At 53.3% G+C, this 26,849-nt stretch overlaps 2 protein-coding genes and 1 long non-coding RNA gene across 10 annotated transcripts in view; 1 reads left to right on the forward strand and 2 right to left on the reverse strand.

Moving 5' to 3' along the window:
• Positions 1-3,674: 3,674 nt before the first annotated feature.
• Positions 3,675-11,777, reverse strand: MYMK (myomaker, myoblast fusion factor). Its single transcript, XM_042052613.1, has 5 exons — positions 11,490-11,777; positions 9,033-9,147; positions 6,389-6,537; positions 5,429-5,545; positions 3,675-4,401 (listed from the first exon to the last, which is right to left on the reverse strand). The coding sequence occupies exons 1-5, from the start codon at positions 11,622-11,624 to the stop codon at positions 4,255-4,257; spliced, it is 663 nt and encodes a 220-aa protein (XP_041908547.1). The 5' UTR covers positions 11,625-11,777; the 3' UTR covers positions 3,675-4,254.
• A 4,041-nt stretch (positions 11,778-15,818) lies between these two features.
• On the reverse strand, positions 15,819-21,894 carry LOC121676143. The gene is made up of 2 exons (XR_006020375.1): positions 21,567-21,894; positions 15,819-18,196 (listed from the first exon to the last, which is right to left on the reverse strand). It is a non-coding gene; the product is annotated as an uncharacterized LOC121676143 (long non-coding RNA).
• ADAMTSL2 (ADAMTS like 2) overlaps positions 20,183-26,849 on the forward strand; it is a 28,020-nt gene continuing 21,353 nt past the window's right edge. For 7 of the 8 annotated variants that reach the window (XM_042052242.1, XM_042052243.1, XM_042052247.1 and 4 more), the window contains exons 1-7: positions 20,183-20,335; positions 21,890-22,001; positions 22,855-22,997; positions 23,571-23,646; positions 24,031-24,133; positions 25,733-25,878; positions 25,981-26,104. In XM_042052242.1, the coding sequence (XP_041908176.1) occupies positions 21,891-22,001; positions 22,855-22,997; positions 23,571-23,646; positions 24,031-24,133; positions 25,733-25,878; positions 25,981-26,104 (703 nt within the window). In that variant the 5' untranslated portion in view covers positions 20,183-20,335; position 21,890. Of the gene's footprint in view, positions 20,336-21,889; positions 22,002-22,854; positions 22,998-23,570; positions 25,879-25,980; positions 26,105-26,849 lie in introns of those variants that run through there. The other variant, XM_042052249.1, reaches the window with a different exon arrangement.

A 26,849-nucleotide genomic window follows, 5' to 3' on the forward strand; every position in this document is an offset into this window, starting at 1 on the left:
AGAGAAACATGCTGGACCATTGTGTGGCATTTTAAGGAGAATCCTGATGCATTAATGTGTTTTTTCTCTCATTAGTGCTGGGTTAGGCAGCTTCGCACCCTTGCAGGAGGTACCGCTTTACTGATTCCTGTGGCTGTGTCTGCCCTAACTCCACCCTGCACTTCCTGTTACTGCTCAGAAGAGCAGGAGACCTTCTTTGTACGCTCTAAAAGGATGTTCATTGGGGCTGGGATAGCTGGAGAGATGCTGAGAGATACCAATATAGGCGCTTCAGTTACTCCATCTCCCCTTTTTTCCAGACTGATGGACAAGGCTGGGTTCTCACAGTGCATTTGCACCATGTCCCATGGCTGTGGAGCCCCAGGGCTGTGTAGGACACGGCTGGTGACTGCCCTTTGCCCCTGCAGACCTGATTTATCCCTCTCACAGGGCACAGGCACATCAGAACTGGAGGGTGATGGAGGACAAGAGTTCTCCCTTGGTCTCACCACAGGGCTCCTGCCCCTACAACTGCTCCTGAATTTCCAGGGGAAACTTTGGTTTCTTTGGCAATTCCAGGAAGGAGGCTGCTCCCAATGAGCTCGTGGTGCCTCAGGATGGAGCAACAGCACTCTCTGAAGTGGGGTGGTGTCACTGTGGCCTGAGGGCTTCAAAGTGGGCACGAGGAAAACCTCAGCCCCACCATCTGCATTGACCTGGCTCGGTTCAACACTCGAACATGCATGGGGGAATGACAGTGGGAGGGTGAGGAGGGAAGAGCAGCGTGTGGAAAAAACCCCAAAGCCATCTCTCAAAATCCCGTGGTGATAAGGCCTTTTCTGGAGTGCCCCATGCAGCTGGCAGCAGAAACCAGGCTCTTATATTTGGGTCTGGCTGGTTTTTCACTTTCTGCAGCCAAAAGGATCTGGATAAAGTTTGCCTGGAAGATTAGCTGGCACAGAGCCTGACTAGACATCTCTGGAAGCCTCCCCTCCAGCAGGAGTAGGTCCTAATTCCCTTCTCTGCCAGCCCTGCTCCAGGCAAGTGGGGGAGAATGTCCCCCTGGAGGGGACAGTTCCACCAGCCCTCTCCCCCTGGCACATCGGATCCCTGCTCCCACTGCAGTGGGGATGCTGGGGAGTGTGCAGATGAGATCCCAGGGGATCTTTGTCACCTAGGATGACAGGGAGGTCATGCTGAACAGCCTGAGGGATGGGACTGGGAGCACGGAGCATGGGCACCCACAACCCTTCCCTAGGGACACATCCTTCATGTGTCTGTCCTGGTGCTGGAACTGGGCTGGGAAATGGGATGCATGGGAGTCCCACAAGCAGGGCTGGCCTCCCCCAGTGCCAGCTCCAGGGCAGATGTGCCCCAGCTGCTGCACACTGCTTTGGCACCAGCTGTGCTGTCCGGCCACATCTGAGCTGCCAGCTCCAGGGCACAGCTGGCAGGGGATGGAGGCCGGGGAAGAGATGCTGTGCAATGCCATCCCCACAGGGTCTGTGGGCACCCCATGCTGACCCAGACACAAAGCAAAGTTTGGGTTTTGTGCCCGGGGAGGCCTGGCAGAGGCGGGGGAGGCTGCGCTGGTAGCAGATGCTGATGCCTCCAGAGCGGAAAGCCCAGTCCCTCCCTTCTCATTCCTTTTTTTCTATTTTCTGTCTTTTTTTTTTTTCCCCCCCCCCCCCGGCTGATCTTAAAAAAGCCCAGGCAGTTTGGGCTTCGTGAAACCCAAATGCCTTTTGCAGCATCAAGCCCGGATCCCATAAGTAATATCCCAGCACTGGAGAGTAAGACAGTATATGAAGTAGACGGGGAGCTATAAAGACACTTTAAAAGGGGCAATAAAAGTTTTGGGTTTCATATCGTCTTACCAAAGAAGAGAATAACAGAGAAGCAGGAAATTTCAGTAGCAGACATGACAAAGGTCACAGCACTCAGACTGCACCTTAGACGAAAACACCTACTCTTATGAAAACAGCCAGAATTTTTGGCAGGGGCTCAAGAGCTCTTACAGGCAAAGCTCTCGGCAGCGCTAAAAGGTTACGAGAGACTGTTTTGTCTACGTTGCTGTAGATGTTTATAATATTTCCCTGCATTGGTGTTGCAGGGGATATCCTGCCTGGGGTAGTGGATCCAGCCCTGCACCTTCCTCTGGTGTCGGGGTGCCGGGTGCTGCCATCAGCTCGGGGCTGATGCCAGCGCAGGGACCCTGTGGGTGTGCCCAGGTATGTGTCAGTCTCAAGGCTGGGTGCTGGTCCTGCACTGGGGTGCCAAGGGATGGATGGCTGGCACAGCTGGAGCAGTGTCCTGGGGCATCAGCAGGGAGAAGGAGGGGACAAAGCAAACCTTGCTTGAGATTTTGCTGTGTGCAAGACAATTTCAGGGTTTTTTTTGCAGCTGGATACGTGGCAGGTGGGAACAGGAGGTTTTATCTACTCAGCTGCTCCTCAGGTAATGTGCCCTCCTTGTTTGCATGGGGTTTGCCAACCTTTGGTCCCTCTTGCTCAGTCCCAGTTGGGTGTCGTGGTCACCCAGTGCCCTCCTCCCAGCACTGGACCCTCACCAGGCTCTCACCATACCCACGCTGCCCGTGTCCCCAGGGCTTGCTGCAGGGCTGTGCCGATCACTGCAGCCCAGGAGGGACCAAACAGTCCCAAAATGAGCTGGTGGGGCAATGGAGTCTCTGATCAGTGGCTGCAGCAAGCGATGGAGGCTGCTGGCATTGCTGGTCAGGCTCCTGGGAAGGGTCAGCGTTGAGAATTTACATTTGGGGTGACAAACACCCAGGAAGAGCCAGCATGGCCACGGGAGGCCCATGGGGGTGGCCCCTTGGGAAGCAGCTGTGGACTCTCAGAGGCATCTCTTGCAGGCAGTGCTGAGCTGCCTCTTGCACTCTGAATCAGAGCACTCGGGCCTGTTTTTTGGGGCCACCCTGAGCAGCCCTCACACGGCAAAGCACTCCAGTAGCGTGCAAGCAACGAGGACAGCCTTGCACGCAAACCCTGAGAGCATCTTGTAAACATCCCGGGGCCTGGATGCTGGGAAGGAACGGAGCTGTGTTGGTTTAGGTGCTGGGGAACCCTTTGAAAGCTCTTTGCTTGCTCTGCCTCCGTGTGCAGCTGCGTCAGCTGTGCCACCGCTTGCCAGTGACTCTTGGATGCTTGGGGGTTCATAATTCATTTATATTTTTGTTGGAAGCTCAGTCAGTTTTGGTTGTTGCCCCGTCGCAGGAAGTTGCTCTGATGAATGACTGGGGTGGATTTCTCTTCCAGAGGAACCCAGGCTTAATGTGGGCTTTCTGTGGACATCTCTGTATATCAATACTGCTCTAATTGTCCATGACATATAGTCTTGGCCTTTTTCCCAGACAGTCTAAATAAATCATACACTTCTGCTATAGTAAATAGTCTGTTAGAGGAGATGTTATAGGCTTACAGCCCTCCCCCCTCCCTCCAGGAGTTTCTTTTCTCTGCCTCTCATTTTCCATGTACTTTCCATACCAATGAGGCACCTGCTGCCTGCGCCTGCAGGTCTGCAAGGACAAAGTGCCCAGTGTTGCAGCTCCCTCCAGGTTTGAGGAGCTGTGGTGGCCGTGCCCAGAGCCCTGCTTTGGACTTGGCATCTGCCCTCGACTGAGCCAAGTGGAGCTGGAAAGTTTCCTGCCCCGCTTAAGAAATGCTGGCATCGCACACTGGCAAAGTCTTTGTTAGTATTATTTACATCAAGAGAATGCATAAATAAAATAGTTAATATCTCACAAAAAATACAGGTTCTGTTAATTGGGTGTTGCAAACGAAGCTTTGTGTGCTCAGGCTGGGCAAACCTGCACAGAGGGGACAACTTGGGTCCTGCCAGGTCAGTGCAAGGGACAGCCCAGGAGGTGACATGGCCTGGGAGTGCAGGGGTCTCCTGGGGCAGGGGACAGGTCACAGTCCAGCTGAGTGCTCCTCCTGGGAGAATACGGATGTGTACCAAACTGGAAGTGCAAACCCTGCCGGGGCTGACGGTGGAAAGGTGAATCACAGGATGGGTAGGAAGGGACCTTAAAGCCCATCTCGTTTCAACTCCCTCACCATGGGCAGGGACACCTTCCACTAGACCCCGGTTAGTCAGAAAACTTCCCAGGGGAGAAAATCCCAGAGTGCACACCGAGCCGGTGGGAAAAGATGCTGATGTGCACAGGAAAACCCAGCAGGCAGGCATTTTCCTTTTGGCTGCAGGAAAATCACCCCAGGAGCAGGAACACGCGTGCCCGGCGTGCCCGGGGGCTCAGACGCAGCAGCAGAGCGTGGAGCAGTCGAGCCTGGCGGGGGTTCCGGCACTCCCGGCCTTCTTGTTCTCCTTGGGCAGCAGCAGCACGAGGGCCATGGCCAAGGCACAGTGGTAGAAGCTGTGCACGTAGGTGTAATCCCACTCCTGCAGACAGGGAGAGCGCAGTGAGAAGCGGGAGCAGCGAGGCCGGGGGCTCGCGTGAGGTGCGCAACATTAAACTTCTACAAGTAGCCAAAAGGAAGGGAATAAAAAAGATTCCTGAACCTTCTGCCTCCCTTTGCTGTCAGAGAAGAAAGGATTTCCAATGAAAAAAAAAAAAACCACCTAAAGCAAAGTGGATTTAACACGTTCTAATTTGCACATTTCCCAATTCTTGAATGAAGTGTTTCATTACCCCGCAAAGGACGCGGCGGCGAGGCCGGGGCGCGCGGGGAGGCGGCTTCTGCTAAGTGACATTTTTATGTTCTGCTAGAATTTGCAATTACTAAATGCTTTGAAAAATAATCCTTGGGGATGCCTGTGAGGTTGTATCTCGCAGCTCCCAAAGCACAGAGCAGCTGTAACGGCGGGGCTGAGCGCAGGCACGGCCGGCAGCTCTGTCGGGGGGTTATCGCCTGCCCGGCGGGACACACGGACCCTTCGGAGCAGGACAGGGGGACTGGCCAGCGGCAGGAGCAGAAGGATATAAACACAGGAATAAGTGCCCCTGGGAGCCACTGAGAGTCTTTTCTTTGGCGTGAGCCAGCTCTGGATCTGGCTGTGCCTGGGTCGGATCCAGTCCCTGCCGCGTCGCTGCGATGTGTCCTTAAGTCACCTGTGCCCAGTTTCCAAAAAACCCTGCTCGCACTTGACAAAGCCATTCTGAGGACCACGTGTGCCTGAGGAAAGCACATCCCATGTCCTTGTGAATCACTGAAGGGGGAAAAAGAAACCAAGCATCACTCTGCTGTGACACCTGCCCCGAACGGAGCAGGGGCTGGCATGGGGACAAGCATGGAGGGACCATTGTGCTGCTGCCAGACCCCAGCATGCCAACCCTGGAGCCCCATGCCTGAGCTGGGGTTTGTCCAAGGCTGGATGCAGCCCAGTGATGTGGAGGGGGAAGTCTCCTCTCCTGGTGATGTCCCTTACACCTTGTAAAGCCGGGGAGGGTGAGTGTGCACACAGGTACCTCAAAGAAGAACCTCAGCATCAGTGCCAGCGCCCCAAAACAGAAGCCAGGACCGATCTGTTGGGTGTAGACGCTCCTGTCAGGGTAGAGCCCTTTTTTCTCCTTCATCTTCTGCAGCTGGGAGGAAGGAGAAGCACACCAAGTGTATTCACCTGGATTTAGCTGGCTGCTCCAGACTCATTCCTCATAATCATACTGGATTTTTAATATTCAGTCCCAAAGCTAGCTCAGGGAGTGTGTGCCCTCACAAACCCAGTCTCTGGGAGAGCAGATCTTGGCATAGCATCTGCAGACTGGAGGCTACAGGGTGCTCCCGTGCCTTGGTCTCCTCCTTGCCCATCCCCTCCCCGTGGTAGCCACTTGCTTTTAGCTGCAGGCTTAGTGAGAGTTTATAATTGGGATTTGCACCACTGTATTTCCACGATGCTTGGCACCATCTTTCTGCAATTTTTATCCCATCACTCCTTGCCCACTCCTGCCAGTGGCTTCCCCACTCCCCTCCCAGCTGGGTCCACAGCACGTGCTGTGAGTGGGGCACAGATTGCTGCACTCTGCCCGACTGTCCCAGCTGGATTCAGGCAGACTGCAGACAGATTCCTCCCCACTTTATCACCGTGTTTTATCCACATCTTCCCCAGATCCGGGGCAGTTCACCAGATCCCTCCGCCTCTGAGTAGCTGTAAAAACTCCATAAATACGTTCCTCCTGATTAGAGCTGCAGGGACAGGAGGTGTAGTAGATTGCTCAGACCAATCAAATCTGGCATTTATCACCAAGGCTGCTGTCTGCCTGCCTTCTGCTCAGGTTAAAGGAGAAATGCTGTTCAATCACCGTGAGATCGAGAGCTGGATCTTGAGGAGGAAATCACTGGCACAGGTTGGACTCCTCCATGTAGGGCTCAGCCCTTTTCCCACCAGGAGCATCCCACAGAGGCCCGTCCCAGTGCCCTGCCCCACGTACCCATTTGACAGTGATCACCAGCACGGCCGTCCCGATGGGGCCCGAGTAGACGCCGTAGCCCCAGCGGTCGTGGTAGATCCTCACGGCGATGGTGAGGACGCCGAACATGACGAATGTCGATCTCTTGGGCTCGTCAAACTCTGCCAGGGCTGGGGGACCGAGCACAGGGAGCATCAGCTCATACCCCCCTTTTCCAGCTGCCCCGCTAAAGCCTTCCTGGGGTCTGCCCTGGGGACCCTCAGCGTTCCATCCGTGTCTGGTTTCCCTTCTCATGTCACGTTGCTGGGGAAACTGAGGCACATGGGGCAAAGTGAACCCTCCTGAGCCATCTGAGTGGTGGGTCCAGGAGCTGATTTTAGGGGTTTATTTCAGTGTTGCACAGGGAAGCTTAAAGGAGATTCCCTACCTAGACAAGCTGTGGCTGCCCCTGGATCCCTGGAAGAGTTCCAGGCCAGGTTGGACAGGGCTTGGAGCAACCTGGGGTAGCAGAAGGTGTCCCTGCCCATGGCAGGGGGTGGAACAACATGATCTTTAAAGTCCCTTCCAACTTTAAACCACTCTATGATTCTATGATTTCCCTTTTCCCTGACCCAGAATTTAGAGGTGACTGCAAAGACCCTCATGCCCAACGAGCCCCCAATCATTCCCTGGGTTCATCCTGCATCTCCAGCCTTCCCAAACTTGCCAGCTTACTCTGGCACAGGCTCCATCAACCCAGTGCAGTGGGACTCCCCCGCTGGTGCAATGGGGTCCCGGCCGCGCCGGCACCTGCCCGGGGTTTGCAAGCTGGAAGTTGCCAGTGTGAGTAAATTATTAGAGGCTTTTGTTTAGCACAGAATGGGGTAATAACTGATAAAAGTTATGGATCCCAGTGGGCTCCATGCTTTTCCAGCTTGCACAGCTGTGTTATGGCTGTCCTGGATTTGCATTCCGGGAAGTTTGCCCGAGGGTCTGCGTCCGCACATGTGCGCTCGGGCTTTACAAGCCACAGCGAGAGGCTTCCCTGGGCTTCAGTCACCACACCTTCCATGTCCTTGGATCGTGCTTTTATAGGGAGTTTGGCTAAGGGATAATGTCCGCATTTTAATCCCTGTTGTTTCCCAGCGGGTCAATATTTTAAACCTCGTAGTCCAGGATTTGTATTTTTTCGCGAGGTTTTTGAACGCAGTAATGAAGCAATCAAGTTGAATTTTGCTGCAAGGAGCCAAAGTGTCTGGATCAGCTCTGCCCTACCCTGACACCGCTGTTATCCACTGAAAATGCCCTTTGGAAATGATCTGCCTCGTTGTCTTTTCTAGCTGAGCAGAGAGAGCACTGAGGTGCCGTGAGCAGAGGGAGGGTCCCCTTGGGACTCGCATTTTGAGGGGACAGAGCCATTTCTAAGGGCAATATTTTCCCCACACATTTCTCCCTGCATGGAAAATTTATCCTACTGCATGCCCTGGAAGGGGGATGCTGCTGCATCCCCACAGGATGAGCCTGCCCAGCTGAGAGGTGTTACCCTGGCTTGTGCTGGGCTCTGAGGCTGCAGGAACCCCCATCCCAGCTGGAGGTCCTGCACCATCCTTGGAGCCCTGAAGGGCAGAGGGGAATTTTGTGGGCATTTTGGGGCTGTACATCAGAGTGCTGATCCCAGCTCATCATGGGGAGAAATGGGGACTCTGTCTCGAGTGGGCACTGGTTAGAAATGGTCCAAATTTTCAAGCAAAACTTTGCTGTTGGAACATCTCTCTCCCCTGAACCTGCTCTCTTCTCCCTCCAGCAATACTCACATCCTTCCAAAAGTCGTGGTGACAAAATGGGAAAATGATAGGTTTGAACTTTTTGCCTTTCTTGTGTTTTTTTCCATTTTTGTTACATTCTGTTTCGGTGGCAAATAAGGAACAAAATGAGGAAAAAGAGAGTGAAGTGAATGTGGGAAAAGGAAAACTGAATAACAGGGCAAGGGGTGGGATTTATAGTAAAAAGGAAGTGAAATAAATTTCTGCTTTTTCTGAACAGATCTATTATTCCCATCAGCCCACCCCAGGCTTTTGATAAACCAGGAAGTTATATTTGTTTTGACTAAACACTTTGATTCCCATGCTACCAAGGGAAGTGGCAGATTCTGCATTTCTTAACGTGCCTAAGTGAGGCAAGACAAGCTGATGGGCCCAGTATGGGGAAGATGAGGAGAAATGGAAAATTCCCTGGTATATGAGGTTTCAAACTCAGTCATCTCATAGCCTTGTCCTGCCTTGAACTGCAGCACAAGGCTGCCAGAGTGTTCTTGTCATTTGAAGGAGATAATTCTGCTGTTGTAGGGACATGTGGGAGAGCTGGTGCAGGCAGAGGAACACCCAACCACCACCAACACCAGGTGCCACAGCTCCTTATCTCCAGGAGCCATCACTCAGGACAGTTCCATGTCTGGACCCCACCAATTATAATGGCTTTCCAAGGTGTTAATGATACAAAACTGGATTAATCCATAGCACAGACTGACTTCCACAAAGGACAATTTCAGTGGCAGCTTGGGTGGAGCTCAGAGCGAGCAGCATTTCTGGGGACTGTGCCCACTGACTGTCCCACCAGCCATGCTGACAAATCCAGCCCTTTCTGCCAGCTCTGGAGCTTTCAGGAGCCACAACAGAGCAGTTCTTACCCATCAGGGACACCCAGATGGACAGGGCTGTTCCGTAGATGCTGAAGTACTCCAGGATGTCGTAGCGCATGAAGCATAGCACTGATAACCCGGGGCCGTCACAAACATGGTAAAACTATTTAAAAAGAAAAAAGTATTAGAAAACCAGTTTTTTACCCACATACCAGTAAGGTAAAGGCTCTTATCAACTGGTTTGAAATAGTGTAGCTGCTGAGAGAACAGCCAGCCAGGCCAGAACAGTGTCAGCCACACCAGGATCACTGATATGCAGTAATGAATATATTTGAGTGATAATGTCATCGTTCCCAGTTGCAAATTGCCCAAGAATCAGCATTCTTCTCTCTTAGTACAAACTAAGACAGACTTTAATTTGCCTCTTGGCCAGAATTTGCAATCTGATGACCAAGCTGCTTTGAGCCGGGCGCTGGGGGACGGCCTCTCCAGCCGAAGGAGGACTCTGGGGTTGTGGTTTTAATTGCGAAAGATTCTTGTAAAACAATTCAAAATGAGTGTCCTGATTAAATGTGTATGGATGCCAGGTCACTGTCCAGGCTAAACAGGGTTTATATGGCCAGACTCTGCATACTGGGGAATTCACTCATTAGTGCATTCCCTTAAAAACCACGGTTCCTGCCCATTAGCTCATTGATTAGGTTATTTGCAAAAAAACCCCATTGTCATGCAACATAAATGCAGACCACGCCAAGAGACATTTTCCAGTGCACTCAGAGGAATGCTCCCAGTGTTTGCCTGGCTCTCTCGTTTTCCTGCCAGCCCTCAGCCCTGCAGGTTTTGCAGTGGCAGCACCAGCGAGCTCTGCTGTTCCTGAAGAAGTCCCTTCTCCGCTTGGCAGGGCGCCCTTGGAACGCTGCTCGCTGTTCTGGCCCGGTGGGGATGCTGATATTATTTATGATGGGAATTGCTGCGAGCCCTCTGGCTCGCTGCAGCTTCTAGAAAAGATTGCACCACCGCCATAATTCTTTTCCCTTCTTGCGATTGGGCTCGGGGAGTCTGGAGCCGGGGGGAAGAAAGGGTGGAAGACAAAGAGTGCGTTCCTGGCCGGCGTCGCGGCACTTGTCTGCCGTGGCCACGCGCTTTCACTGCTCTGCTCAGCTCTGCTGCGGGAGGAGGAGTGGGATGCTACAAGAAAGGCAACAGCAGCAGCTGCTGCCCTTCCTACCCCCTCCCCACCACGCTGGCAGCTGCCTCTCCTCCTTTCCCTTCCTTCCCTTCCCCACTTTGCTTCTTCAATCTCTTCGGAGAGGACCTGTTCCACCTCCTGTCGAAACACGTGCCAATTTTCCTATTGACTTCTCGGGGAGGCGGAGCAGACACAGACCCAGGGCAAAATGAAATTGTAGATGTCTGGCTTCCCTGGGGAGCTGGGCTGGGCGACTCAGGGATGTTTTTATATTAACTGGTCCTGTGGTTTTAATAGAACTGGCAGAATTTCTCCCCCTGCATCATGCTTTAATCAGCTCAAATGGTCAGGGATGTTCTCTGGATCCTTAATAGGAGAGCAACCTGGTTCTGAGCCCTGTGGAAGAGCTTTTCACACACAAAAGTTCCTCTATCTACTCCCTACCTCAGTTTCTCTGTACAAGGAATGTGCCAACCCTCACGAGATGCCTTGAGATGGATGGGGATTAGTGGGAAATGCAGTATCAGCTGGGTTGCTGAGCTGTTTCCCTCATATTCTTTAGCAGATCATTGCCATGTAGTCAAACAGGAGATTTTTTCCAGTGGGAATGCTGCTCTGGGTGCCCAGCTGGTGTCTGTATGGAGTGACTTAGCAGGCATACAAAGCCCAGGGCAGCACGTGGCTGGGAGCAGGAATAGGAATAGTTTGTATACGTACAGACATTTTTCCGCTTGTTATTTCCACACAAAGGAAGGCCAGGGAATCACAGCCGGGTAGAACACACATTTCAACCCACAAAGGGTTAATAATTATTTTTCTTAATAGCTCAGCAGCATGTTTTAGTCTCTCCTTTCCCAGTGCAGAAACTCCCCTGACTCCAGCATTGCTCCCATCCCCAGCTGGCAATTGCAAAATCAATAATTCGACTACTATGCGCTTTTGGCTAAAATGACAGAGGCAGAGCAAGAGATTCTGGAGGCAATTTAAAGCCCAAATTCAGCATGGCCACTTAGCAGCTGTAAAACAAAGAGCAAAGCCAGCTCCAAAGCATTGCAAATCAGTCAAGGCTCTTTGCACCCAGACCTTCTCCCTAACCTCATGGTCATAAAACACCACTAAATCTCTGTAAGACCACACTGTAGGACATCCTAAACTGGAGAATCAGCTGCTTGGCACCACGCACAGTGGGAAATAACTGAAAAGGGATATTTCAGGGGTTGTACTGGCTGCTCTTGGGTGAATCAGCTTCCCAGTGGTACGGTGGGCATTTGGGGGGATAAAACATGCAGGGAGAGGGGAAATTGGGACCTGCTTACCGCCACGAAGAACATGGTGAAGAAGTAAACCATGGCTTCCATGTGGAAACGCCGCTTGGCCGCGATGCTGATGGTGGGGAGGAAGACCAAGGAGCTGAGGGTGGGCAGAAGGAGCTTGGCCACCAGCGAGCCCATGGGTGCCTCGTGGGCCGGCGGCTCCCGGGAGCAGGGTGTCTGTGAGCTGGGCAGGAATGGTGCAGAAAGCAGCCGTGGGGAGTGTGCTTTAACATTTAAATGCCCTGCGTGGCAGGAGGGCTGCGGGCAGGGAACAGCTGCCACCGCCACAGCCGCCGCCTTCGCTCCCGTCTCATCCCGAATTCTTGACGCAGCCGGCGGCTCCGGGCAGCAGATGCTTTGTGCCCCCAAAATGGTCCTGGGTGTTTCTAAAGGAGTAAAAGGGAAAGTTGTCCTTGCACACCTTGTGCTGGGTGTTGGAGTTGGATTCACGGTGGGTGAAGACTGTGGGTTTGCTCGCTCCTCATGGGGACATCCCACCCCTGCATCCCGCTGCCCCGGTGCCGAGCCTGGGTCCGGGCTGCTGAAGCAGTCCAGCAGGGAAAATCCATCCTCTTTCTTGATGAAGTGGAGGGGCAGGCACTGATCTGTCCTCTCTGGTGGCCGGGGATAGGACTTGGGGCTGTCCTGTGCGGGGTCAGGAGCTGGACTCGATGATCCCTGAGGATCCTTTGCATTATTTTATTACTCTCTGCTCTGCACTTCCACGAAGGAAGAACTGGCATGGGGCAGGCACCAGGGTTTTTCGAAACAGTGGGATGTATCCTACTACCTTTATGTACTTGAGAGATACACACCAAGCTCCAAACCTGCCTTTTATTTCCCCACGGGGGCACACGAGGAGTGGGTGCAGACATCGAGGAGCTGGTGTGGTACAGCACCCAGCGCCTGCTGCCGGTGCCTACGTGCCCTCGGTGGAGTTCAGTGCAGTTAGATTTCCCAGCCGTGCCCTCAGCCTTTGCAGCCTGGCCACCTCCAGGAGTTCTGTCTGAAATTCAGGAGCCGAGCGTCTCCGGGCTGGAGGAATTTGAGCGGATTGTCGTGCGGCGCAGAAAAGCTGGAGGAAAGGAAACCAAAAGCCAAGCGGCGTTTGGGCTGCTAATCCACTCAGTGGTTCTCTCTTTTATTATGACTTTTTATTATATCGCTGCTGCTCCCCCCCTGCGTTAATATCTTTTCCTTGGAGCCTCGCAGGGATTCTCGGCATCCTTTCGGCACAGCTGTTCCCGGGACACAGGGAGCAGGAATGCTACGCTTGAGCAAGCGCCTTTGTGGCTGCGGCTTTGGGGAGGAGGGTGGGAGCTGTGATAGGAGCCACCATTTCTGGGGCTGATAGGACGGGCTCGCCTGTCCCCCGGGAGGGGGTCTGGAGGAAAGACAGGCACGCACGGATAAAAAAAAATCCTCTTTAAACCACTCCAGTACGTTGGAAAAGGCTCTGGAGGGGGAGTCAGGGTGTGTGTCTGTGCAGGGAATGGCACAGGGCATTAAAGCACTGACTCTGTGCCGAGAGCCTTCCCCGGGGCACGGCTCAGATGAGCTGGGTAGGGCTCCCGTTTTTAGCTGATATTGCAGGAACCGTCCACATTCCCTGGCTGGCTGCACGCAGCATCCCTCCGCGGGATGCTGCCCACACCACATCTCCAGCCGCCCTCCTGCCTGGGCAGGCTATAAACTTACCACAAAACTCTGCAAAACTGAATCTTGACCAATAAATATTGGAAAACTCTGGTGTCCCTATTTACAGTGAAAATGAATCCCTCCAAGCCAGCACATAAATACCCTGATGCTCCCCAGGTGTCCAGCCCTGAGCTGAAAGCAGAGCTCCAGCACACCCCAAAGTACCCTGCTCCTTTTCTGGGCCATATCCTCAGATGAATCCATTATTCTGTGCTATTCCTGCATGATCTGCTTGGACCAAGCAAAGTGCTGTGGGGCACAGCAGGGCTTGTCCTCAGGGGGCTTTTGGGCAGATTTGGGGTTAAGAGGTTGCACAAACCCCTCTGGATTCCTGGCTGTGAAAACAGCATCTGCCCTGCTTTTGTGGCCGTGAGATGGGCGTGTCAGAGAGGTGAAAGCACAGCTCAAAACCTGCTGCTGAGGACAAACCTCCACGTCTGGGTGCCAAGCAGCCCCCACACCACTCGCGAGGACACAGCAGTTGTGCAAAAAGGACGTACAAGGGTGGTGGCTGTGCACAAGGCAAACGGCATCAGGTGAAAAATACCATTGGGCAGTTGTTAAATACATCCCCCTCACCCCCAGCCTTTGCCCAAAATCCAGCTGGCACCCACTGGAAAGGAAACCCCGTTGGCTGCTGGATGCAGCAAGTGCCAGCCATGGCAGGCGCTCCCCAGGCAGGGAAGTGTTGGAGCTCTCAGGAGCAAGAAAACATTCCACAGGTTGCTGGGGTTTTATTCTTTCTTATTTTTTTTTTCTCTCTCCCAGCTGCACACCCTGGGCTGGCGGTTGGGTTGCAGCCAGCGCTGTAGGCATGGGGGGGAAAAGCTCCCAGCGGGTTGCACACGTGTGTCAGCTCTTATTGAAAAGGAGCCCCCAAAATAAACGGGGAGGAGAGGGGCAGGCAGGTGGTGAGCTCCTGGCAGGAGCTGCTGCTGCTTAAAAGGTCTTTGTTCAGGCTGCGAACACTGCGGTGCAGACGTGGGTTGGGCAAACCTTCCCGGGAAGGAGCCCAAAAAACAAAGGGCCAGCACTTTGCTCCTTCTTTCCTAAACAGGTAGGAAATGGAGAAAGAGCAAATTTTAGCTCCTGCGTTTAAGTGCTGCTGGAAAGGGGATTTTAAATCTGCATTCCACAGGGCTAATTTCGTGTGGACCGGCGTGCACGCAGGAACGGTGATATATATGGCTGAAAAGTGGCTCCCAGATGCCAAACCCAGGTTCTGGTATGCTGTCCTGGATCCTTCCAGGGTAACATTAACCATGGCTTTCTGCAAGCACTTCTACCCTTTCAACTCAGACGTTGCAGTGAAGGAAAGAGACACAGAGAGTTTTGTTTTATTTTTAATATGAGGGTGATGGTTTGAAAGCGGTGTATGTTGGAACAGGGGATGAGGGGGCTGTGCCAGCTGAGAGTATTGAGAGTATTTTCTCCTTGGGATAAGTATGGGATGATCTTTCCTCTGCCTGTGGTGTAGACTGGGTTGGAATTGAAACCTGCTCTGTTGCGTGTCACCAGTCACTGCCAGGCTGGGAATACTGGTGACAATGACCCAAAAACAAAGAGTGAAGCTGCAGTTCTACCCGTGGTTGCAGTTTGAAGGGCTGTGATGCTGCACTGTTTCTTACCCCTGCCATCACTTCAGAGTTGATTTTTTCATCCCCACAACCCTTCAGCTTGTGCACTCAGATGGTGAGAAGCTGGGTGGTGGCCTGGTCTCAGTAGGTTGATGTGGCAGAGCCCTGAGGAGCCCTGAGTGATCTGACCAGCATGGCACCATCCAGTTTGTGAAGATTTCCTGTCTTTTTTTGATCAAGAGTCCTCCTGGTGTGGAAGCACCTGGTGCAGGAGTGGAGCAGCCCACGGGCACGAGTCCTTCCCTGCCCAGCTGCAGAAGGGATGGCAGCAGCACCTGGATAAAAACACCTCTCCCCACCCACTGCTGCCTCTGGTCAGGGCTGAGATCCTGATGTGGGGAACACTTCCTGGCCAGCTGGAACCCAGACACGGGCCCTGGCACCAGGGAAAGGAGCCCCATAAAGGCAGAGCCACCGGCTGTGCCGGAGCCCTCGCTCGGCCGCTGCTGCAGCCCCAGCTCTGATCACCCAGGCCCAGCCCTGCCAAAGCACCTGCATCCTTCTCATTTTATTAGTGGAATAAATTGCCACTTAAAATATCCATTCTCCCTAAGGCCTGGCCCCATCTGAGGCAGCTTTAGCCGAATACTTAGCCTTAAAAAAAAATCCCCCTTCCTGTCTCCCTGTTGAATAAACCTATTATGCCTGTTCCTCACAGGTATCTCTGCTGCTGTTTTCCTTAGGGTTTTTTCACTCTTCCCTTTCCTCTCAGCCCTGTCACAGCCTGTGACAAGCATGTCACCACTAATGATAAAGACTTCTGATTTCTTGCCACCAGTTTTCCATCGCTCCTATCTTTGGGGTGTCCCAGCGTGGCCCCCCACTGCCAAATTCATGGAGGCAGTGCAGGGGTTTATTGCTCATTTCATGGTGTTTAATGGGTTTTTTTTTACAGTCATAACTCCTGGAGCCCAGTAACGACGTTGAGGGTCTCAGCTCTCACCCCGTTGGTCCAAAAAATGTCATTTTCTGCAGAGAAACGCTTGAAGTTGTGATGCTTCAAGGCTCAGAATCCAAAAAGGGAATGAAACCAGTCTTAGGGTTTTTGGGGAGTCTGACTCACGGATTTTGAATGCCTGTGGTTGGCAGGGCTGCATAGCTGATGGCCCTCAGCACAATACAGCTCAACCTCCATGTCAGACTCATTCCATTCAAATAAAAGCCTTTGTACTTCTTTTTCTTCAATCTCTGCGTAGCTAAAAATTCGAACCGAGCCTGACTGGCCTGGAAGCTCCTCCAGGTTCTTGCAGGAATGTGTAACCTTTGGGGAACAGGTAAAATTAAAGTCTGAGCAGAAAAAAGAGGCTCTTAAAAGCCCTTGAAACTCTACAGCGTGACCGTACCTGGGGTCCCTGCGGTCGCTTGTGGCTCTCAAACTGCCCAGAGGTCTTTTTCACAGGAATCTGATGGTGAGAGCAGCTCGGTGGCTTTGGCTGGTTCAGTTTGACTCAACATTTTGCAAATCTCCTCGGATGAAACCCTCACGCTAACATGACATAAATCAGCCCCGTCCCCAGTGCGTGGGGACACGCAGGGATGAGCTGCCTTGCCCAACACTGCGCCGCAGGTCACTCTGCAAGGGGCCAGCTCTGAGGAACACTGCTGCTGCCTCTAAAGAACCTTTCTTTAGAAGCTGACCTAAATCTTTTGGTCTCCTCTTGCTTGTTTTAGTTACCCAGTGGTGGGCCACAGCTGCAGCTCTTGGCTGCCAGGGGGTTTTGGGGGCTTTGATCCCCTTGGAAAAGTTTTGGTTGAGCAGGGACCTCACACACTCCATGGATGGCTTAAATCTGCCCATGCCACCGCAGTCTGGCCTGGAAATAACTGGTGTAGCGGTGCAGAGGTGTCAAACAAATGCATCACTTTGGCAGTCGGGCTTAAAAACGAAGAAAACCAAACAGTTGTCACATCTCTGAGGGAAGATGGAGCTGCTGGGGCTTCCTGGGCCAACAGACTCCTGACCACGCTCACGCTCCTGGACCTGGGCAGGCATTTTGGGGGGCCTGGCTACAGCAGAGCCATCCCATCTGCTGTGCCAGCACAAGGGCTGAGCCAGGAAAGGGCCTATTTGGCTGGGAAGTGGTGCTGGAACTCCATATCCATGACTCTGGCTCACCAAGAGCAGGTCCTGTAGTACGGAGTTCATGGAGAGCTTATTCCAGGGGCTCAGGGGTGCTGGGTGGCAGCTCCAGCGGGTCCAAGGGCTCATGCTTGGGCCAGGATGAGAAAGTGTCCTGCCATGGGGAGCACAGGGAGGAGGTCAGTGTGTCCTGCCTGGATCAGAGCTTGCTGTCACTCTCTGCTCTGGGCCAAGGAGGGAGATCCCTCTGCCACGGTGAAACTGCCCCAGCAAAGGGATCCCCCAGGCCTCCGTCAGTCCTGATCCTGCAGAACCCCGAGTTTCTCCGCTCAGCTGAGCATCCCTGGCTCCCACCAGCAGCACCAGTGCCCAGCCCAGCGCTTTGTTGAACTTTCAGCCAAGGAAACTCCTTTCCTCCACAGGCACTTCTCTGGCCAAACCAGCAGCCAGTCGCCGGCAACGCTCCCCCGACTGGAGAAGGTTATTTTGGAGTGTCTGTCGCTGGTTTTTTTTTTGCACTCTGAATTCTGCACGGCACCGGTTTGGGATGGAAAAGCCTGGCAGCTGCCTGGGGCAGGGCTGCTCTGTGTCCCTCGGGGTGGCTGTCAGAGCAAGAGCCCACCGTGTCCTGGGGCAGTGCTGGAGGTGAATGCCCAGCACCCGGGTTGAAGTGCAATCCACCGAATCCACTGAAGTGCAGGATGCAGGGAGCAGAGCTGCATAAGGGACTCTCATCCAAATCCTAAATTTCCCTGGGAAAGTCCAACACGAGCCCTCAGTGACCGTCCCCGGTGGGAAAGCCTCTCGCTGTCCATGCAGGTGCATCTTGTCTCAATTTACTGCGAGCCCAAAAGCAGTAAATAACATCTGCAAATCATTTCGAACGCTCCTGCCAAAAACCGGGAGATAAAACCCGCTGTTGTCTGAGCCTGGCCAGCCGTGATTAATGCTGTACCTGCCGGCAGCGGCACCCACGGCCCCGGGGCTTTGGGGACAGCGCTGTCCCTGGGGATTTTGGGGGAGCAGGAGTTGAAGCTGCGGGGTTTGGCTGATGTGGAACTAGTGTTTCGGGTCTGCTCTCTGCTGAAGCTTGTTTTCGGGGCTGGTTCTGCTCTCATCGAGGCGATGGCATCGCTCCTGCTGATTTCACGGGGCCGGGCCGGGGCTGCGTAAGCTGCGCTGCCGCGGCCAGGGATAACACTGTGATTTATGGGAGCAATCAGTTGCCACTAGGAGCTGGTTAGGAATTTTCCGATGAAACGGGGATTGCGTCAGAAACCGCTGAGTCATCTCAACTGTTTCATAGAAAAAAAAAAAAGTATATTAAAAAAAAATCCTTTGGCTTTGATGAACTTTTGGTGAAGTACAGACTGAATGTGTCTCGCCTGCTGCCGGCTCCCCCAGCCCTTGCCTCAGGATCAGCATTCCCACCCTCTGGCATTCCTCCTCCAGCCTGGGGCATCCCTGCAGCAGGACGGGGTGCGGGGTCACCCAGGGATGGGATCTCCTGGGGTGCCACCTCCTGCCCAGCCCCAGGGCTGGGGGGATGCCGGGGCTCGCAGGGACCCAGGCTGCTCTGGCGTTTTCAATGTGAAATAATTCGATGCTTTTAAAACCTCTCGTGTTCAGACTTTTCCCTCCTGGTTGTTCCAAAACGGAAAGGGTTTTCTCCTGCATGTCTCGGGCTGGGATATTTTGAAATGCAGGAGCTGGGTGAACTCAAGTGCTAAATTTTCCCAGTGTCCTGGTCACAGCCAACCGATGGAAAATTGAAAGTTGCAAATCAACCTGGCTGGGTAAATTAGAACAGGCTGGCAGACATTTAGCCAAACAGAAAAGGAGACTTCATTTCCCATGTAAATTTTTTGGGACGGATTCTCTGTCACACAGACATCCCTGTGAGGACTGGGTCCAAATTCACAACGCCGTGGTTTCTGCAGGGTGCTGGGAGCTGTGAGGGACACTGTGCCCCATGGTGGGGGGACAGTCACCTCAGGGCCCTGCAGATGGGTGCTCCTGGCCTATGGCAAACGGTGACAGGGCTGAATGTTTTCACCAAAGGCCAGGAGCAGGCAGTGGGACAACCTGCAGTGATGGCCTTGAGTGCAGTGCCCTGCTGGGAGCACTGGTTTTGCCCTGAGCAGGGCAGGTCTGGGAGGGAAGGAGGAAAGGCTGGGGCTGAAGCATCTCTGGTGGGACGGAGGAATGGTTCAGGTGGGCAGCTCAGAGCTGCTGGGGTGTGCACAGGAATGTGTGTCACCACATTTGACATGCACAGACCTCAGAGAACAGACTCATATATCATATATCAAATATAGGTTGCACACACTGTAGCTGTGGCCTTCTTCTCCCACAGGCTTTTCTCCCTGACACACAAACACGGGTCAGACACAACCCGTGCTCGGCTGTGCTGAGCCAGGGAGTTTGTCTCCATCCAAAATAGCTCTTGACGTGCCCCAAACCGATTTTCTGACCCCATTTTCTGCGGGGCAGAAAACTGTTTCAAGCAGCAAGACTGGCAGCGAGCTTTAGCAAACAGCACCAAAAGCACAGGACCCTGAGGATTTGGTTCATTTTTCAGCAGGAAGTGAAATTCAAAGCCTGGCAGACCATATCCAGCCATTCCCCCGGCCATCCCAGAGGCAGGATGTGGCTGCACACTGCCCATGGAGGTACCGGGAGCTTTCTGGTGGCCTGCGACGATGGGGTGGGAGGAGGGGAGCGGGCAGCCGGTACCGTTCTGCCGCCCGAGGAGGGGAGCGCAGCATCCTCCAGGGGTGCCGGGGCTGGAGAAGTGCGAGATCCTCCTGGGGGTCCTGGGGAGGGGAGAGCAGCATCCTCCGGGGACTACCGGGGTAGGGAAGTGCAGCATCCTCCCGCGGCTCCCGGGGAAGGGAGCGCAGCATCCTCCGGAGGGTGCCCGGGCAGGGGGGAAAGCGGAGCATCCTCCCCGGGGGATAAGCGGAGCATCCTCCCGAGGGTCCCCGGGCCGGGGGAGCGCAGCATCCTCCCGAAGGTGCCCGGGGGGGCCCGGCGCTGCGTGGACCAGCGCGAACGCATGCGTGCGGTGCGGGCTCCCCCCGCCTGTGCGCCCCCGGTCTCGCCTCAGGAAACCGGCTGGCGGCCGCGGGCCGGCGCCGGGGGAGGCGAGGGGTTAACCGGGGTGGGGGCATCCCGGGCCGAGAGGTGTGAATTCCGCCCGCTCTCCCCCCTGCCTCCCCCCCGTCGCCGCTATAAGAGCGGCCGGCGCGGGCTGGGGGGAGCCACTGCGGCGGCTCCTCCTCGCTGGAAGCCCCGGCGCTTTTGGCTGCCCTTTGAAGTCGGAGAGGGAGAAGGAGGGAGGGAGCGTCTGGGGCCGCCGCTGCTCCGCTCCGCGCCGCCGCCGCTCCCGCCCGGCCCCGGAGCATCGTCCTGCCCGGCCCCGCCGCCGTCAGGTACGGCCCGTCCCGTCCTGTCCTGTCCCGTCCTGTCTCACCCTGTCCCGTCCTGTCCGTCCCATCCCGGCCCCGCGGGGGTCTCATCCCGCCGGACCCTTCCCCGCTGCCCGCCCCGCGGCGATGGAGCCCCGCATCCCGGCTCCGCATCCCGGCTCCGCATCCCCGCCCCGCATCGCCCTCCCGCCGCCCGTGCGGGGCTGCCCCGGTACCGGCTCCGCGATGCTGCTCGGCGACATCCCTGCCCCCTCCCTCAATTTTCCTCCTACATTTAACCACGCAGCCCCGAGCGCCTGTAGGATAAACTCCGAGCGCGCTCTGGTATTGGCTTCGAGTCAGGAGTGTCTGGGAGCCTTAATGAGAACCAAGTGTAAGGCAAGGCTCAGCCACCTGTCCGCGGGATCCCCGGCCAAGCGCTCCGGGCTCCCATTAATCAATGGATCTGCCTCTTGGAAAGTCTCTTTAGCATGCTGGACCTCTCCCCCAGGGCGATTACAGAGCGGATTTGGGGACCTGGAAGCCCTCTGGTAATTTTTCTAAGCCAGGCAGCAAAGCAGGGTTGGTATTGCCGGCAATTCTGTGATTTCAAAACCGCTACAAAAACCTTTGCAGTGAGAAAAAAAAAACCAACCAAAAAAACCCCAAAAAATCGGGTAGGAAAGAAGCTCTTTATATTGCAGGTCTGCAGTCCTGCCCTTTCTCCCCAGGAGCAGCACCTCTCCCACCCCCCTGCTTCCCGAAGATACTGTCTAGCTGCTTTTCAAGGGAAATTAGCTTAGGGGAGGATATTTTTTCTTTCTTTTTCTTACGGACATGGGCTGCTTTGATTGCCTGGAAGCATGATTTCCTGAAACCTGCTCCTTTCTGGCTCTTGCAGGGAGGTTCACAATAAAACGTATTGTGGTTTTGAGCTGGGTTTTATTTAAGAAAATGCCATTCTGGGTTATTTTCTTTCATGAGGCAGATGGAGAAAGAGATGAAAGGCTGACACTTGGGATACCTAATTTCTGCTCTTTAGTGGTGGGCCGTGTCTTTTCTATAAGAAAATTCTTCTCCCCTGGGAACCGAGGGGAATTGGAGTGGAATAAATGAAAAAAGGAGAAATAATGGCTGTTAATTGCATTTTTTTGTTTTTGAAGCCTTTCATGTCATTCTTCCAGGAGCGGTCCTGTAAATGGGGATATTTAAATGCACTGCTTTTATAGATCCAGGAACACTTCTGGTTACTCACTGTGCAGCGCTTCGGTGTGAGCCAGGCTCTCTTCCAAGACAGGCTTGGAGCGGTGACAGGTGCAGCCACTGCAAACCAGTGCAAAGTTGTGGTTTGACAGATCAAAACCGAGCTGGGAGGTGAACTTGTACCATGTTGATGCTTCTATTAATTAAATAAAACTCCAGGCTCAAGCCCCTGCAGTCACTGGTGGTCGGTGTCACTGAGCTGAGCGGGAATGCTGGAGCAGGCAGGAGCTGTGGAACCCAGGCAAAGCAGCCCCTGCTGCTGGTCATGGGGCTGGGTGGGAGTTGTGCTCAGTGCAGTGTTTGGTTGCTTTCTAGGATGAAGATATCCAAGTGGAGGTGGAGCAGCATCTCCCTCAGTGCTCAGTTGCAGCTGAAAGGCGCCCTGGCCCTTCTTCTTGTGGGCAACGTTGTCTTTGTCATAGCTCAGGTAATGGTATCACGTTTCAGGGGGTCTCTGGGCTTTAAAATGCTCTGGCATCTGGGGTGGGAACCCCCTGGGCTTGCAGAGCTGCTCAGTGCATGCACCAGGTCTCCAAAAATTGTGAGGGCTTACGATTTGCCTTAACTCTTTAGTCTGGGCTTAAGCTAAGTTGTACTGTCCATGGCTCAGAGCACTCACAGAGCATTTCAAGGACTCTGAAAGCCATGCCCTGCTCTTGGGTGAGCATCACTCACTCCCTGCAGTGCCTGGAGCTTTCATTTGCTTTGCATGCAACATCTGCAGTTCCTTTGCCCTCTGATGCATGGTCACAATATGGGGTGGGAGGTGGGGGTGTCAGGGACCCTCCTGAAGTGACAAACCTGTGCTTGCAAAGAGAGCACACGGGCTCCTCCAGCCTGCTGGCATCCCCTGGCACCCACTGACGGACTCTCCTGCTGCAGAGGGGTTTTGCAAGGGTTTGCTGAAGCTCCCAGTGGAGCTTTCAGCTGCAGCTGTCTCTCCAGCTCCCTGAATTCTCTGTGGAGCAAAACTCAGAGAGCACCAAAAGTCTCAGAGAGTTTAGGGTTGTTTGGGAACTCAGTTTTGCCAACTGAGCGAAACAATGAGAATTTCCTTTCCTGAGGAATCCCAAATATTGCCACTTCATTCCAATTTTGTAATGAAAACACAATTGCAAGAATGCAGGGATGGAAACCTCAGGCTTGACCTCAGCTGGAGAAGGCAATGCCCTGGTCGAGTGGGGCAGGCTGGGAGGGGGGAGTGCCCTCAGTGTCCCACCACAGGCTCTGAGGTTTGGATGTGACTCCTGCTCCTCTTTCCTCCCCCGTGCTCCGAGCAGGACCTGACACAGACGTCCAACAGCCTGGAGGAGGGGTCAGATGTCACTGCTTACTGGTGGGGAGAGTGGACCAAGTGGACAGCGTGCACCAGGACCTGTGGGGGAGGTGTCAAATCCCAGGAGAGGCACTGCCTGAGGCAGAGGTACAGCACCCACGGGCTGGGGAGGGGGGTCTGCAGCTGGCTGACCCAAAGGTCATCACTCAGAGAGAAGCACTGGTGGAAAGGTGTGTGGCAAAGCCTGCTTGGGCAGGAGGTGATTCCCTGAGCTTTGGGCATCCCTGCCAGGAGAAACCAGCTGAGGAATTCCTGTGCTGGCCCTGCAGTTTCTCCAGCACGGATTAGTGCAGAGAGGCAGCAGACACAGACTGAGGCCATTCTCAAGGATTTGGGGCACAGCAGTGAGGACCCCCTGGTGCAGGGCTGGTTGGTGATTCCATCTGCTTTGTGCCTGGCTCTGCCCTCTCTGGGCACTGCAGTTGCCAAAAGCCACTTTGTAAACCTTGTGCCCAGGCCCTCATCCCATGATACCTCCCGGAATAGTTGATGATGCAGGGAACAAAGCCACAGAGGCCTTTGCTGCCAACTCCAGGGAGTCTGATAGATCTCTCTGTGCATCTGCTGTGTGGACACTGACCTTACTGAGGCAGAGATAAAACTATTTAAACAAGGGGAAATGATTTCTGCCCCCTGTCTAACCATCATGTCTTTATTCAGAAGGAAGTCAGTGAGTGGGCTGGCTAATAAAACTTGCACTGGAACATCCAAAAGATACCAGCTCTGCAAAGTCCAAGTAAGGATATCCTTTGTCTTGTTGGGAACACCTGGTGTGGAAAGTCATGTATGGCATTTCTGGGTCCCTTGGAGAGGGAGCACCCCTTGTCCTGTAGCTGTCATCCTGTTGCCCCTCCAAGCAGCTGGGAGTTCCCTTCTTTGGTGCCCATCAGCAGTGTCTGGGCTTTGAGCCTTTTGCCTGTGCTGGGGGCCATAAAACCAGAGAGTGGCTCTGGCAACATTTCCCAGGGGGTTCCTGCAGTGGGGGGAGGAAGAGGAGGAGGAGGAGGATGTGGCCCTGGCTGGGGAAGGTGATGGAAACACTCCTTGCAGCTGGTGGTGATGTGCCAGAAACCTTTCCCGCACTTTGTTTCCGTCAGGATGTTAATGTATCCCATTCTAGGAGTGCCCTGTGAACGGAAGGAGCTTTCGAGAGGAGCAGTGTTCATCATTTAACTCCCATGTGTATAATGGCAGAACGTATCAATGGAAACCTTTATATCCTGGTAACAAGACATTCTTTGTGTGTTTCATAATGCTCAGCCAAATATTTTGATAGTTATGATGCTACAGCCTGCAGGAAGGCTCCTCCTCTGCTGTTTTAAAGTGGTGTTTTGGAGGCACAATCAGCTGTCTCCCGAGTTCAAAGGCTCGTTGAACCTGCGGGGTAGCTTGAAAATTAAATAACAACGTGAGTTCATGTCTGTAGCCTGTGTTGGTCACAGCTCCCAGGGACCAGAGGCTGCAGGAGGATGTGAGAGCAGGGGTGATGGGCTGTGCTGGCAGGGACAGTCGGGCTCACCCAGACAAGTGTCCTTTGAGCTGGGGCCTTTGCTGGCTGTGCTGTTTTCAGTGACATTTGTCTCTCCCACGCCCTCTGTGTGCTCTGTCAAATGTCACCGAGATGCAGTCAGTCACTTTGGTCATCTGGGGTGAGCAAGAACTGCAGAAACAACTTGGGACTCAAAGACTGAGATTTTATTGAACTTTCAGGCACTGAACTCCCATCAAAATCAAGCATTAAACACAAACCAGGCCAAGCTTTAGAGTTACTGGGAACCCAGGATCCTTTTCCTGGGCAGGCTCCTGAGCTCTGGTTCTTCAGATTCACATTCGGGTGCCTAAGAATAGAGGTGGGATCTACTGCAACTGTATTTTAGGGGTTTCTGTACACACCTAGGAACGATTATCTTCATCAAATCATTTTCCCTGTGTACCAAGCCCCTGGCTCACCAGCCTTGGCAGGGACAACAAGGTAGAACTTGGTCCATGAGCTATTTCTCCTTGGTGGCTTTTGTCCCTTGAAGGTGACAATTTCCTTAAGCACATTTGCTGTTCAAGCTGACTCACCAGAGATGTTGCAGGGAATTGTTTTGTGTTCGAGCAGGCGTTCATGTGGCTCCTGGGGGATTTGCAGCAGAATGTTTTGACACTGATGCTGCCTTGCTTGGGCGTGCAGGCCAGGGGGGTCTCTGGTTGCTCAGGAGTTGGTGGAGACAAACACATGGCATTGGGTTCCTGATGCAAATATGCATTTGTCATTTGCTTCCTGTGGATATTATAAGATGTGGGATTACTGTGCTGGTGGGTGCTGCCAGCCAGCTGTTGTCTGCAGAAAGCAAAGGGTGAATTAAGTCCATCTCGGGTGAATGTTTATGGAAGAGTTAGAGATTATAAAAGGCTCTAAGTTGCTACGGTTTTGAATGTAGTCTTACACCAGTATTTCCAACAACACATCTGTCAATTTAACTCCCGTTGCTCTGTGAACATGCATGTTGCTGTGTGGGGTACATATATCACACTGCAAGTCCTTGCACAAAGCAGGGCTGTTGCCTCAGTGCCTGCCCTGGGCTGGTGCTGCTGATGCCCCTGGCATCCCTGGGGCATCTCTTCCTGCCAGGCTGTGCAAAGGCTGTCACACTGTCCAAGTGCCATCTCCCATCTAGCCTGAAACACAAGAGATGGCAACTTCTGAACTCTCACTGCTCTGCAGTTGTGCTGGTGCTGTTGTTGTTTAGCTTGGCAGAGATTCACTGGTTTGGGTAGGATGAAAGTTGTGGTGTTTCTGCTGTTTTTGAATCTCTCTTTATATCCTTTCCCCTTAGATGACTATGTTCACATTTCTAGCAAGCCCTGTGACCTTCATTGCACCACTGTGGATGGCCAGAGACAGTTAATGGTTCAGGCCAGGGATGGAACATCCTGCAAATACACAGATTTCCGAGGGGTTTGCGTGTCTGGAAAATGTGAGGTTGTTAAACATTATAGCAAAAATATTGTTAGTAGCATTCAGAGAATCGCAGTGGGTGCGACGTTTGCCTGACCCTCAGTGCTCTGTCTGTGCATTTTTTAGCCCATTGGCTGCGATGGCATTCTCTTTTCCACCCACACCTTGGATAAATGTGGAGTTTGCCAAGGAGATGGGAGCAGCTGCACCCACGTAACCGGCAGTTACCGGAAAGGAAATTCTCATCTTGGTAAGGCTTTGGGGACCAAGGGCTTTAGTTGAGAGGGCTGGGTTTAAAATGGACTCTTTTTTTTGGTAAATTGCTTTCAGCTCTTACCAGCTGCCCAGCTTCAGTTTTTCCCACGTGTTCTATGTGTGTTAATGCCACTTGTGAATCTGGGCAGAGAAAACCTTCTTTTAAAAAAAAAAAAACAAAACAGGAAATTTGCGTGGTGCTTGTCAGAAACCAGAGGTCTCTGATGATGAGTGGTGCAAAAGGATTATGCAAGAGGCTGGTATCTATTTTAGTCTTTTTTAGTCATTTAGCCAAAACCAGGACACTCATGACCCAGTAAAACTAGAAATAAACTATTTGTAATAACAGGAAGCAACAATATCTTGCAAGACCAGGATTTCAAAAATTGGTGTGATGTAAAGCAGCAGAACCTACATGTCCTAAATATAACAATCTAATTCAGGAATTATGATTAATGCTCTCTGAGATGGAGCAAACTGCAGGAACTTCAGTGCTGTGGGAGGGCTTGTCCTGTCCCATCTCTTGCCTGGTGCTAAGCAAAGGGGAGTCAGAGGAGGAACCAGCTGTCAGCTCCTGCTGGGGTTTTGGGAACGCTGGCTAACGCAGGGATCAATACTGAACCACAGAGCAGCTTCTCTAGCTAATAAAACCATCTGCAGATGTATTCTCTTACACCAATTTAGATAAACAGGATATTCGTGCATGTAAGGATTGAATCCTTTCCCCACATGGATGTGTT

This window comes from Corvus kubaryi, unplaced genomic scaffold, assembly GCF_017639235.1.
Source record: "Corvus kubaryi isolate FWS band 111438036 unplaced genomic scaffold, C.kubaryi_AGA036_p1.0 78, whole genome shotgun sequence".
Lineage (NCBI taxonomy): Eukaryota > Metazoa > Chordata > Aves > Passeriformes > Corvidae > Corvus > Corvus kubaryi.

Bases quoted from the DNA above. Each gene is read 5' to 3' on its own strand.
- MYMK (XM_042052613.1), bottom strand. From the start codon at position 11,624: ATGGGCTCGCTGGTGGCCAAGCTCCTTCTGCCCACCCTCAGCTCCTTG. The intron at 9,148-11,489 runs GTAAGCAGGTCC...CTTTTTAAATAG, and splicing joins TCACCATGTTCTTCGTGGCG to TTTTACCATGTTTGTGACGG. The intron at 4,402-5,428 runs GTACCTGTGTGC...CCCTGTCTGCAG, and splicing joins TGCTGAGGTTCTTCTTTGAG to GAGTGGGATTACACCTACGT.